At 43.0% G+C, this 13,722-nt stretch overlaps 1 protein-coding gene across 6 annotated transcripts in view; it reads left to right on the forward strand.

The window, feature by feature from the left end:
• Positions 1-827: 827 nt before the first annotated feature.
• The window catches only part of TMLHE (trimethyllysine hydroxylase, epsilon), a 30,417-nt gene continuing 17,522 nt past the window's right edge, over positions 828-13,722 (forward strand). The window contains exons 1-2 of one of the 6 annotated variants that reach the window (XM_081963912.1): positions 828-938; positions 12,819-13,019. In XM_081963912.1, coding sequence (XP_081820038.1) covers positions 12,872-13,019 — 148 coding nt within the window. In that variant the 5' untranslated portion in view covers positions 828-938; positions 12,819-12,871. Of the gene's footprint in view, positions 974-4,888; positions 6,014-12,818; positions 13,020-13,722 lie in introns of those variants that run through there. The other 5 variants (XM_081963915.1, XM_081963916.1, XM_081963914.1 and 2 more) reach the window with 5 other exon arrangements.

The raw sequence follows: 13,722 nt of genomic DNA on the forward strand, positions 1-13,722 counted from the left end.
GGAAACTTAATTCAATATATAATAATAGTAATAATAAAAGTTGCAGCTTCCTGCTGTAGTGCCAGTGGAACTGAGAAATACTGCGCTACTCGGAACATCGTAAATTTTAAGAAGATACTTGGTTGATACCTAGGATGCTGGCAGCAAGCCGTGTCAATCACTGCCAGTCAATGATATTTGTGATACATTTTTAAATGTTTAGTGGACTGAATTTCATGTTTAATGAATAAAGGTTTATAGTAATAATACGATGAGGATGATAGGAAGAGGAGGAGGAGGAGGAATAATGTTATAATACCATAAAACAACAACAATAAATGTAATAAATAATAAATTCTAAATTTATCAGACTTGAACATTCTGATTCTACAAAAACCCACCAAATCTCACCAAAGATTATCATCATCATCATCAACAACAACAATAACAAACAATAACAAACAATAACAAACAATAACAAACAATAAAACAATAACAAACAATAACAAACAATAACAAACAATAACAAATAATAATAATAATAACAATAACAACAACTATAACTCAGTTGGCTGAGTTTCATGTTTAAAGAATAAAGTATATAATAATTCAAATTATTATTATTTTTATTATTATGAATATTAAAGCAATGACCATGCAAGACTACAACTTAGGATCTCGCAAATAACAGCGCAATTATTCCCTTTCTTTGCAGGCAAAAGGTGGAAAAGAGGGGGAGGATTTTTTTTTTTTTTTTTAGCCACATGTTCTGTTGGGATCCGGAAGTGTCTTGGCGCATGCATCTCTTCCCCTTTGCTCTCCCTTTCCCTTTCTTTCTTTAGGGGCGGGGTCTTTGGGGGGCCCGCTCTGCCCCGTCACTCTATGGTGGCTGCTGCTCTTCTCCTCCCGGAGGGGCGGGGCGGGTCAGGAGTCCGTCTGCCGTCCCGAGACCCCGCGAGGTAAGCCCGTCTCTCGGTTGCTGCAGGGATGAAAGGTAGGAAGAGGAAAGAAAGAAGGAAGGTTGGGGAGGGGGCTGGAGAACTTTCGGGGTTTCTGGAGCTGGGTTTCATTGAGAGGGAGCCTCGGAAGCTCAAGAAAGAGGGCTTCTGAACATGTGCAGAGTGCATTTGCAGAGTGCACGTCCAGAGTGCATAGGGCCTGGGTGATGGAATCTGCATGAAAGCATTTGAAAGGAATGAAGCAATTTGTTCCCCAAAGAGATCCTAGATACAATTTTTCTTGTTGCTTTTTCTTTTCTTTCCTTTTCTCTTCCTCCTCTGCTATTCAGTCATAACTCCCTCTCTTTTCAAGATTTTGCTCCCCATGTCCTTGGACCCAGAATGGCAGGCTGGAGGTCCTGCCTCCTCTTGTTTAGGCATCCCATAACAGCCAGCTGTGGGACACGGTGGCTCAGGGGCTAAGATGCTGAGCTTGTCGATCAGAAAGCTGGTGGTTCGGCGGTTCGAATCCTTAGCACTGCGTAACGGAGTGAGCTCCTGTTACTTGTCCCAGCTTCTGCCAACCTAGCAGTTTGAAAGCACGTAAAAAATGCAAGTAGAAAAATAGGAACCACCTTTGGTGGGAAGGTAACAGCGTTCCGTGCGCCTCTGGCGTTGAGTCATGCCAGCCATATGACCACGGAAATGTCTTCAGACAGCGCTGGTTCTTCGGCTGTGAAACAGAGATGAGCACCGCCCCTTAAGAGTTGGGAATGACTAGCACATATGTGCAAGGGGAACCTTTACCTTTTAAAGGCCATACTTGGAATACTGCAGTTTTGGTCACCACATTACAAAAAAGATGTTTAGACTTTGGAAAAAGTGCTGAAAAGAGTAACTAAGATGATCAAAGGCCTGGAGACTAAAACAACAGTTGCAGGATTTGGGTTTGGCTACTCTAGGGAAAAGAAGGTCTAGTGGGGACATGATAACAGTATTCCAGAATTTGGGCATTAAGGTTAGGACCAAAAAGACTGGGGTCAATTTATTCTCCAAAGTACCAGAGGGCAGGACAAGAAACAATGGATGGAAAATAATCAACGAGAGAAGCAGCCTGGAATTAAGGAGAAACTTCCTATCAGAACAATTAACCAGTGGAACAGAAGTTGCCTCCAGAAGTCGTGAGTGCTTCATCACTGGAGGTTTTTAAAAAGAAACTGAACAGTCACTTGTCTGAAATGGTATAGGGTCTCCTGCTTGAGCAGGGGGCTGGACTGGAAGACCTCCAAGGTCCCTTCCAGCACTATTCTGATTCTACTCATCCTTTGGATTCTGAAAAACACATGAGTGGTGATCTTTGATGGCTGGTGAGGCTGTTGGGTCACTTTTCCTGTTTGTTTGCATTCTTTCAAGGGATGGAACTGACCAGTGGCAGGGACAAAAGCATCTCCCTTTTGAGAGAGAGGGAATGAGAGAGAGAGAAGTGGAAATACAAACCTCTTAATGGAAATGTCCCTAAGTGAGCTCAGTATCAAAGAGTTGAGACTTTTTAGCTGTGTTATTTCTTCAACATTTCATGACCTGGTGCCCTTCAGATGTGCTGGCAATTGTTTGGGGCAATATGTTGACTCTGTAAACTGCTTAGAGAGGGCTGTAAATGCTGAAGTGGTATATAAGTCTAAGTGCTATTGCTATTGTCCTTCCTTCCTTCCTTCCTTCCTTCCCTCCTTCCCTCCCTCCCTCCCTCCCTCCCTCCCTCCCAGTGGTTAGAATGCAATATTGCAGGATAATTCTGCTGACTGCCAGCAGTTCGTTCCTGACCGGCTCAAGGTTGACTCAGCCTTCCATTCTTCGGACGTGGGTAAAATGAGGACCCAGATTGTTGGGGGCAAGAGGCTGACTCTGTAAACTAAATCACTTAGAGAGGGATGTAAAGCGATATATAAATCTAAATGCTATTCAATCTTGGATGAGTAAAAGGCAAGCAAGAGCTTGTGCTAACTTTGCAAGTGATTTTTGTTAAGGGTGTCTGAGCGTCCCTGACTGGTTCCTTTGTCATGCTCAAATCATTTTTCTAAGTCATCCCAGGTCTTCTAATTGGAAATGAGTGCATTAATTGGTCCATTAACAACTCCTCCTTTGAAGCTCCTCTAAAGACTTTTCATCTGCTCATTTAGCACGTAGCTGGGCAGAACAAAGGTAACTCTTGTAAAAAATTGTGGCCAATTGGCTTTTATTTTCCCGTGTTCAAGAAGCAGAGACTGCCTTGCTGACTGCAGGATGGGAACAGAAATGGCCACCTGTAGGTAGAAGAACCATCAGCCACTTCCCAGCTTCTTTCTTGTCCAGCTTTCTCCAACCTGGAGCTCTTCAGAAACAGAATAACAGAGTTGGAAGGGACCTTGGAGGTCTTCTAGTCCAACCCCCTGCCTAGGCAGGAAACCCTATACCATTTCAGACAAATGGCTATCCAACATCTTCTTAAAAACTTCCAGTGTTGGGGCATTCACAACTTCTGGAGGCAAGATGTTCCACTGATTAATTATTCTGTCAGGAAATGTCTCCTCAGTTCTAAGTTGCTTCTCTCCTTGATTAGTTTCCACCCATTGCTTCTTGTTCTACCTTCAGGTGCCTTGGAGAATAGTTTGACTCCCTCTTCTTTGTAGCAACCCCTGAGATATTGGAACAATGCTATCATGTCTCCCCTAGTCCTTCTTTCTATTAAACTAGACCTACCCAGTTCCTGCAACTGTTCTTCATATGTTTTAGCCTCCAGTCCCCTAATCATCTTTGTGGCTCTTCTCTGCACTCTTTCTAGAGTCTCAACATCTGTTTTGCATCGTGGTGGCCAAAACTGCATGCATTATTCCAAATGTGGCCTTACCAAGGCATTATAAAGTGGTATTAACACTTCACGTGATCTTGATTCTATCCCTCTGTTGATGCAGCCTAGAACTGTGTTGGCTTTTTCGGCAGCTGCTGCACACAGCTGGCTCCTATTTAGTCCTTCTCTTCGTTAGAGTTGACATACCCAATTCCCTGTTCGTGGCACAGTTTAGCCTCCAAACCTCTTATCGTTTTACAATAAAAAGCTACACTGAACAATAAGAAACACTTAGTTTCCCCTTTTTGCCAAAAGCACTTACTGGCTTACCTTCCCAGCTACTAAAATAAGCCTGCAGCTCTAACACACACGCATGCCATGTTTATCCAGGCTGCAATAATGGAAAGAAATTCAGATATTAGGTTACTTAACCTTCTATCCATGTTTTCCTCCCGAGTCCCTGGACATTTGAAAATGATTCATGAGGACAAACCTCGGGTGGGAAAAGCCAGATCAGGTTCAGATTGCATCAAGAGATGTCAAAAGAGGAGAGTCAATCCTAGGGATTTGGAAAAACAAACCGAGAGCGATTCGATTGTGTTGTAAAAGATTCCTTTGAACAAACAGCACTGGGTTAGACTAGAATAACAGAGTTGGAAGGGACCTTGGAGGTCTTCTAGTCCAACCCCCTGCTTAGGCAGGAAACCCTATGCCACTTCAGACAAATGGCTACCGTATGTGCTATATTTATTTTATTTATTTATTTATTTATTAGATTTTTAGACCGCCCCTCTCCCAAAAATAGTCCATTCCTGGGGACAGCAAAATTTAGGTTTACAAAATCAACTTTCCCCCCCTTTAATTTGCTTCCTCTGGGATCTTACTGGCAAGAAAAACATTCTCCTTGAATTTGACAATAAAGGGACTTCCCACTAGATCATGACATAGAATAGGAGTAGGAGTAGGAGTAGAAGTAGGAGTAGGAGTAGGAAACGGAACGGAACAGAATTAAAATACTGCATAGAATTACTGACCAAACAAAAAATGAAAATTCATTATGAATATGCATATGTATGCTAAATATAATAATATATGATTAATATTTTAGTTATAATAGAATATGGTGATTGATATAAAATAATAATAATAAAAGAACAGAATAGAATTCTTTATTGGCCAAGTGTGATTGGACCCACAAGGAATTTGTCTTTGGTGCAGATGCTCTCAGCGTACATAAAGAAAAATAAAATGGAATACATTCACCAAGAATCATAAGATACAACACTTAGTAATAGTCATCGGTTACTAATAAGCAATCTAGTTATACCAGGAAACAAATAAAACAATATCAATTTTAAAGATACAAGCAACATGGTTATAGTCATAAGTGGGAGATAGGGACTACAAAGGAGGAGAAGAAAAATAATTTGAGGGAACCAGAATATTTTTCAAGCCTACATCCGTGTGTGTGCGTGTCTTTCTCTCTGTCCATCTGTGCAAACAGCTGCTCTCCCAGAGGGCTGGAGAGCAACGTGGCTTTTCTCTCTCATTGGAAGGCTGTCTGCTTTTCTCCCCCTTCCCCTCCTTTAAACACACACACACACAGAAGCTAAAAAGCCAGCCCACAGCCGAAGTTCTCTCAGCCCCTGTGCATCGTTGGGGAAGGACTCCACCAGGAGCCAAAGAGATTCTCTCTCCTGGTTGATGGCCAGCAGTCTACACGGACTCCCGTTTTATTGCATTTTTGCTTTCCCCCCAAAAAAACACTCTCCTTTCATGGACGGTCTGTTCCACTGGAGCGTGGGTCCCCCCTCGCTGCTGTTACCTCTGCTGAAGGACCGGCTGAAGATTTTTGAATTCTGTTCAGCTTAAATTTGGTGTGGAAGCGAAATCTAGCCAAGGGCGCCTCTTCCGAGGGACTCACTCAGCCATGGCTGGGAAAGGCTGTTGAAGCTGCAGACGTCTTGGCAAAAACCCCGGCGTGCCTGTCATGCACCGAATCCTAGAAGTAATTCTCATTTCCGTTTCCCCAGAGATGGGACAACTTGCCCAGCGTCACTCTCGAAAAACACAGAATTAAGAAAGACGTACATTCAGACTCTTTAAAAAAAAACAAGCTCCAAATTTGAACAGAGCTGTTCTTTTAATCGGCTGTTTGTGAGAAGCAGATGGAAGGCAATGTGGCACTTTGCTGGACTTTAAAAAAACAGTTGCCTTGTCCTACATCCACCTTCCCTCTCCTAAAGAGCCCTTGAAGAACTGAGAATATCTGGTAAGCTTGCAATTCTTTTTTTTTTTTGCAAACAAAGTTTTTTGTTTGTTTGTTACATATTTAAAATTCTTTTGTGAACAAAGTGTTGTCCGGTTTTCCCCCTTTGACAATCTCCCATAGACATAATTCATTTTACATTATATTTCCACTTCCAGTTTTAGCTGTATTATTTTCTTCCCATATTTTCCATCTTAGACTTAATGTTTTCTTAACACATAAACAATGTCATTTTTATCTCTTCAGAAGTAAACCAAATTTATCACTTCGTTTCCATCTATTTTCTTTAGGTGACATATATCTTCAAATCCAGTTTTTATATAACAAGCATTTTACTTGATTTGTTTCTACAACTAATAATGCTAATGTAATTCACTCACATCTTAATTAGCTACATATCATTATCAGGTTTAACTTATTTCATTTTATTCTACTAATCCTCGCAACTGCAAGGGTAAGCTTGCAATTCTGTTCCTGCATTAGTGAGAGGAAGAGAGAAGGGAAGGGAAGGAGGGAAAGGACAATGGGAAAGCTAGAAAGAAGAGAAAAATATGGGGAGCTAGAGAAAAGGAGGAAGAGGAAGGGGTGCAGGGACTCTCAAAAGTTCTAATAAAGGTGGAAACGCTGTGTCCCCTTCAGGTGTCTCTTGGGCAGCTTCAAAGTTCTGAATTGAGTTAAGGAGCTGGATGAGAGCCAGGAGCTCAGGCAATCAAGTAAGCAGAAGGCAGGGGTTTTCTGACCACGAATGGTTCTTGGTGTTGGTTTCTGGTGGGCAAAGATAGTGGAACAGAGAAGGCTGATGGCCGTGTCTTGGGAAAGGAGATAAGAGCTTTTCTCTTCTTTCTCTTGACAAACAAGAAATCACTCAACAGGTTTGTTTGAGCAGGTTTGTGTTTTAATAACTCTGGGGAATTACCACAGTCTGAAGTGCTTGGAGAAGTCTTGGAAAGACCTTTGAACGAACAAGTCATTTGTTTCTAAATTGGCTTTCCCAAGAAGCAGGCTCTCTGAGCTAATCCTAAAAGAACGTCAGATGTTCTTGTTTCTTCATTTCCTTGCCCTCTTTGTCCGTCAAATGTTCAAATTGGTCTTTCGTTGTTATTATTGCTGCTTTTGTGACTCTGGCTATCCTTAAGGTAAATATTCCCTTTGGGGAGAGGGGGCGGTATAAAAGTCTAAATAAAAAAGTAAAAGGTTCCCCCTTGCACATATGTGCTAGTCATTCCCAGATCTATGGGGTGGTGCTCATCTCCGTTTCAAAGCCGAAGAGCCAACGCTGTCCAAAGACATCTCCAGGCACCATGGGGATGATGCAACGGTCATAAGTGTGAAAAATGGTCATAAGTCACTTTTTTCCCGTGCCGTTGAAACTTCAAATGGTCACTGAATGAACTGTTGTAAACCGAGGGCTACCTGTAATGGCTTTCATCTGGCCGAGTCATTCATTTAGCCTCTGTAGGACTCAAAAAAAGTCCAGTGAAGGAGAGCTTACCACATCATGTGGCAGGCTGTTCCACTGGCTGACAGTTTGTACAGTCAACAGGTTCTTCTTGGCATCTAACTTGAACTTCATTCCTTGCCGTCTGCTTCTCCTCCTGCCCTCTGGGTCATTTGAAAATAAGACCAATCCCCTGATTAAAATGATTTTTTGACAGCATGAATGATTTGTTGTAAATTAATCTCTGTCTGGTGCCTCTGGGATTAAGAAATCCCCACTGTTTTATAATTGAATTTCTGGGCAAATGAGCGAAGGGTTCTTGCAGCACCGAATCTAGGGCCAAGTCAACATATTTCTGCTTCTTCCCTCAGGACTGCATTGAAAGAACCCAGGCTGCTTTCCTTAGAAAACTTCTGGGTCTTCCCCCTTGTGTTGGTTTTGCCCCGATATACCTGGAACTAGGCATTCGATCGGTGGAATGTATGGCCTGGATAAACACCTTTAAATGGTGGTTTCGGGTGCTCTTTCTGGCAGTTCCTGGCAGCTACCTCTCCCTGGTGTTCACGGACTCCCATATTTCTCGCTGGGAGAAAGAGCTGCTGAAGAAACTTCATCTGCTAGGTTTCACGGAGGATGCCTTGGGAAACTACGACCTCAAGGATGCCCAATTTAGGATAGTCCAACGGCTTGTGGACATTGATTTACAATATCTACGAGCCAGAGCCAATAAAACTTGCTCCCCCCTGACTCTCAACCAAGTTAATAACTATGGATTGAGGATGGCTTCCTATTTTTATACCCTAACCATTCCCAAGTATAGAAGAGCTTTTTCCCTAGCTCGCTTCAATGTCCTGCCCTCAGCACTTCTGGATGGTCGTTACAAGAGGCTCCCGATTAATAAGCGGCTGTGCCCTTGTGACAGAGCCGAGGTTGAGACAGCGGAGCATGTCCTTCCATTTTGCCCTATGTATAGCGCGGACAGATCTAGGTTACTGTCTCTTCCTGAAATCGTCCCTTCTGATCCTGATGGCTGTGATTTGTATGTGCATTGCCTTGGGGATGTCTCCTCGTACATCACCTCTCAGGTTTCCAGGTTTTTCTTGAGAGCTGTGACCATTAGAGGAGAAAGCTGTAAACTCCCTTAGTTGGGCTTTTGGTGACTGGCTGCTGTTGTCTCTTTTGTACTGTTCGTGTTTGGTCTGTGACTGTAAATAAAGTATTATTATTATTATTATCTTCCCTCAGGATGCCACTATGGGGCATTGCACACCAAAACAACTAGACACAAAGATAGTTTTTGCCCCCTGCCATCAGTCTGCTGAACACCTAATTCCCACAGCACCGTTTTAGGCCTAAGGATATTCACCCTTGTTGTATGGATGTAATGCTATTATCCTTCTCATCTCTCTCTTGTCATCTTTCTCTTCTTCTCGTCTTTCCCACTACCTTCTCCTCTTGGTATCTTATCATCTATGATTTGTTTGTATCTGATGATTAATGATCGTAATTACAATTTATAATCTAGGACCTTGTTTGTATGCACACTGAGAGCTTATGCACCGGAGACAAATTCCTTGTGTGCCCTATCACACTTGGCCAATAAGAAATTCTGGTTCTTTCTAATCTGTGGTGTCCCATCCCGTCCCATCCATCCCATCCTTCTCTTCTCTTCTCTTTCCTATTCCTTTTGTCCCATCCTTCTCTTCTTTTCTCATTCCTATTCCTATTTCTTACCATCCCATCTTTCTCTTCTCTTTTCCTCTCTTCTCTTCTCATTCCTATTCCTTTTCGTCCCATCCTTCTCTTCTCTTCTCTTCTTCTCTCTTCTTTTCTCATTCCTATTCCTATTTCTTTCCGTCCCATCCTTCTCTTCTCCTCTCTTCCTTTCTCATTCCTATTCCTATTTCTTTCTGTCCCATCCTTCTCGTCTCTATTCCTATTCCTTTCCCTCCTATCCTTCTCATTCCTATTCCTTTTCGTCCTGTCCTTCTCTTCTCTTCTCTATTCCTATTTCTTTCTGTCCCATCCTTCTCTTCTCTTCTCTATTCCTATTCCTTTTCGTCCTGTCCTTCTCTTCTCTTCTCTTCTCTTCTCTATTCCTATTTCTTTCTGTCCCATCCTTCTCTTCTCTTCTCTATTCCTATTCCTTTCTGTCCCATCCTTTTCTGCTCTCCTCTTTCCTACTCTTATCCCATCCCATCCAGTAGTGAAATTCAATTTTTTTTTACTACCAGTTCTGTGGGCGTGGCTTGGTGGGAATGGTGTTGCTTGGTGGGCATGGCAGGGGAAGGATACTGCAAAATCTCTGTTCCCACTCCACTCTCGGGATAGCCAGAAGTGGTATTTGCCGGTTCTCCAAACTACTCAAAATTTCCACTACTGGTTCTCCAGGACCTGTCAGAACCTGCTAGTTTTCACCCCTGATCCCATTCCATCCTATTCCATTCCATTCCATTCTATTCTATTCTATTCTATTCAAATAAATTTCAAAGGCAGAGATGTTGGAGAAATATATTCAGGTCTGAGTTCTTGTACAGCATCCATTTATCTTGAGTATATGAACTGGAAAGTCTTTCTGGGCTAAAGTGCCTGTTTTTCCAGAACTTTGCAATGCAATATGCCTCTCAAAGCGTGCACCAAAATGTCTGTATTGAGAGAAAACGCACGTGCAGATATCTTAAAGTTTAAAAATAGGACAGCTAGAGAAATGCTATTTCATTCCTTTTGATAATGGCACTCTTCCTTCCTCTACCGTTTGATTGTTGTTGTTTTTTGTGTGGTTTTGTTTTTCTTGTTCTATGCAAGAAGGCTTCAAATCATAGATCTCCAGATAACGTTTCCGGAACCCAAATATCATAATTTCCAACTATCAAAGAAACAGCTGTTAGAAGCACAACCATATCCAGTTATCTCACACTTGCATCTAGACGATGTCGTTCGGGGTGCAACTCTGCCCTGGACCCCTTCATTGGGGAAACTGTGCTCATCTGTAATAATTTCCATGAGGTGGGAGTAGATGGTTATCGGATATGGGTTATTTTTGATCCTGTAAAAATCAAGAAGCAAATTTTAGGTTTAAAATGCTCAATTGCGATGTATATCTGACAATTCACGCCCGGGAATATTATTCTGAAAGCTCATTTAAAGTTTCCAAGGTTCCAAAGTTGTAAATCTTTATAAATTACTGCCAAAAAGAGAGTTGGAAGGGACCTTGGAGGTCTTCTAATCTAACCCACTACCATTTCAGACAACTGGTTGTATAATCCCTTCTTAAAAATCTCCAGTGTTGGAGCATTCACAACTTCTGAAGGCAAGCCGTTCCATTAATTAATTGTTCTCACTGTCAGGAAATTTCTTCTTAGTTCTAGGTTGCTTCTCTCCTTGATTAGTTTCCATCCGTTGCTTCTTGTCCTGCCTTCTGGTGGTTTGGAGAATAGTTTGACCTCCTCTTCTTTGTGGCAACCCCTCAAATATTGGAAGAGTGCTATCACATCACCCCTAGTCCTAGTCTTTTTCATTAAACTAGACATACCCAATTCCTGCAACTGTTCTTCGTTTATTTTAGCCTCCCATCCCCTAATCCTCTCTGCATTTTTTTCTAGAGCCTCAACATCAAATAAACATCAAATGCTTTATTTGATGCTTAATTACAACACCTGCATGTATAAAATATACTTCTCTCTGACTTTCGGTTTTGGATTTAAGCTCCAAAGACGCGTCGGAAGTTCAAGATAGGCGGGTTTATGCAGACATTCTTACATTTAACTTTTTTCTTCTCCAATTTGAAGAATTATGGGGCAGGTAATAAGAAGGGTTTCTACAGGTTCAAACATCTGGAAAAGTGCTCCGGATGTAGTGGGTAAGCATGCTGAGGAGTGCTACGTTCAAATCTATATGAAATCATGAAGTTTGATAAGCACTGATTGAACTCTGAAGATGTTATCTGGTTGGGTAGTGAAACATCTTGCAAGCAAACAGCCAAGTTCAGAGAGCACCAAGGACTCCCTGAGCCACAGAGAGTCTCTGTCAACCCTGATGTTGGCGGAACAGTGGCGATTTTCTTTTGTTAGTTTTCTCCGGGGGAGTTTTTTTCTTCAGTGCTGTGGTCCATCAGTGGCCAGCGGAGGTGTTGGCAAACTCAAGACAGTGAGGAGGTTGGAGAGGAACATGGGCCAGTCCTGGAGTCTGGGGAAGAACCACCAAAACAGCTTAGCGAAGGGGCAAGGGAGGGGTGGGTGGGTGTAGAGATAGCTGGGGTGTTGTAGCCTAAGTGAAATTCAATGGTGAAAAGAGTAAGGTTCTACATTTAGGCAAGATAAACAAAATGCACAGGTACAGTATAGGTGGTACCGTGCTCAACAGTAGTAACTGTGAGAGGGATCTTGGAGTCCTAGTGGACAACCATTTAAATAGGAGCCAGCCGTGTGCAGCAGCTGCCAAAAAAGCCAACACCGTTCTAGGCTACATAAAAACAGAGGGATAGAATCAAGATCACGTGAAGGGTTAATACCACTTTGTAATGCCTTGGTAAGGCCACACTTGGAATACTGCATTCAGTTCTGGTCGCCACGATGTAAAAAAGATGTGGAGACTCTAGAAAGAGTGCAGAGAAGAGCAACAAAGAGGATTAGGGGACTGGAGACTAAAACATATGAAGAACGGTTGCAGGAACTAGGTATGTCTAGCTTAAGAGAAAGAAGGACTAGGGGAGACATGATAGCATTGTTCCAATATCTCAGGGGTTGCCACAAAGAAGAGGGAGTCAAACTATTCTCCAAGGCACCTGAGGGTAGAACAAGAAGCAATGGGTGGAAACTAATCAAGGAGAGAAGCAACTTAGAACTGAGGAGAAATTTCCTGACAGTTAGAACAATTAATCAGTGGAACAGCTTGCCTCCAGAAGTTGTGAATGCCCCAACACTGGAAGTCTTTAAGAAAATGTTGGATAGCTATTTGTCTGGAACGGTATAAGGTTTCCTGCCTAGGCAGGGGGTTGGACTGGAAGACCCCCAAGGTCCCTTCCAACTCTACTATTGTATTGTATTGTATTGTAAATAAAATTATTTCCCTTGGGAATCAAGGACATTGGTGCAGGTGTTGGAAAGGTGGAGACTGAGGTCACCGAGCAATTGGACTACATGCTGATTGGACCATGGGACTGGAGACTCTGGTGGGAAGGGACAATTGGGGAAGGAAACGGTTGTTGTTTTAATTATGCTATTAGCGCGGGAAACTTCAGAGTCGGTTTTCACCAGCTGTGCCAATATGAGGTATCCAATAAACGTGTTCTTTGAGGGACCTGCCTACCTCAGAGTTCTGATTTCTTTGGCTACGTCACTCGGAACGTTGACAGTTGCTTTGCGTTTTCAGTTGATTCTAGGAATCGGTGACGGTTCTCTCTTTTGGGGTCTCCCTTCCCCAGGATGTGGGGCTGTCAGCTGAGACAGGTGCTCTACAGCTTCCGCCACCAGCTGAAGAAAGGCTTCGGGATTCTCCCAGCTTCGACCCATTGGCATCACACGGTCCCCGCCTCACCCAACTGTGCCTGGCAGTTAAAAGATGGTCACTTAGGTAAGAACTGAACCTTGAGGGGAAGGGGGGGGGGGTTCAAAAGAGATGGGTCTAGGTAGGAGCACCTTTATGCATCATCGGTGGTGGTGGTGGGAATTCCTGCTCTGGATGCCAGCTGCCTGACCATGCTCATTTCCAAAGGCCTACATTCTGTTCCTTCTCCTTTCTAGTCTTCTTTGGCCTGCTCTTCAATGTTATTATGTATTCCATGCTTATGGTTGATCCTCTGGTGCATTCCAGCATTATCAATGGAGGGGAGAAGAGAAGAGAGGGGAAGGGACAGGAGGAGAGGGGAAGGGACAGGAGAGTAGAGACGAGAAGAAAGGAGTGGAAGGAGGGAGGGAAGGAGAGAATGAGGGAAAGAAGGAAGGAAGGAAGGAAGGAAGGAAGGAAGGAAGGAAGGAAGGGCCCTGCAAACTTTCTCCCCAAATTTTCTCATTACGTCCCTTTCATGTACATGATGCCATCTTGGCTTTATAAATACCCATGCTTACGTTATAGCTAGATTCTTAAGCAACGTGTTCAGTAGACAGCAGTGGTGAAATTCAAAAAATTTTTTTACTACCGGTTCTGTGGGCTTGGCTTGGTGGGCATGGCAGGGGAAGGATTCCTTTCCCACCCCACTCCAGGGGAAGGATACTGCAAAATCTCCATTCCCTCCCCACTCGGGGCCCAGCCAGAGGTGGTATTTTCCGCTTCTCCG

Source organism: Natrix helvetica (genome assembly GCF_964273705.1).
Source record: "Natrix helvetica genome assembly, chromosome: 11".
In the NCBI taxonomy this organism is placed as follows: Eukaryota; Metazoa; Chordata; class Lepidosauria; order Squamata; family Natricidae; genus Natrix; species Natrix helvetica.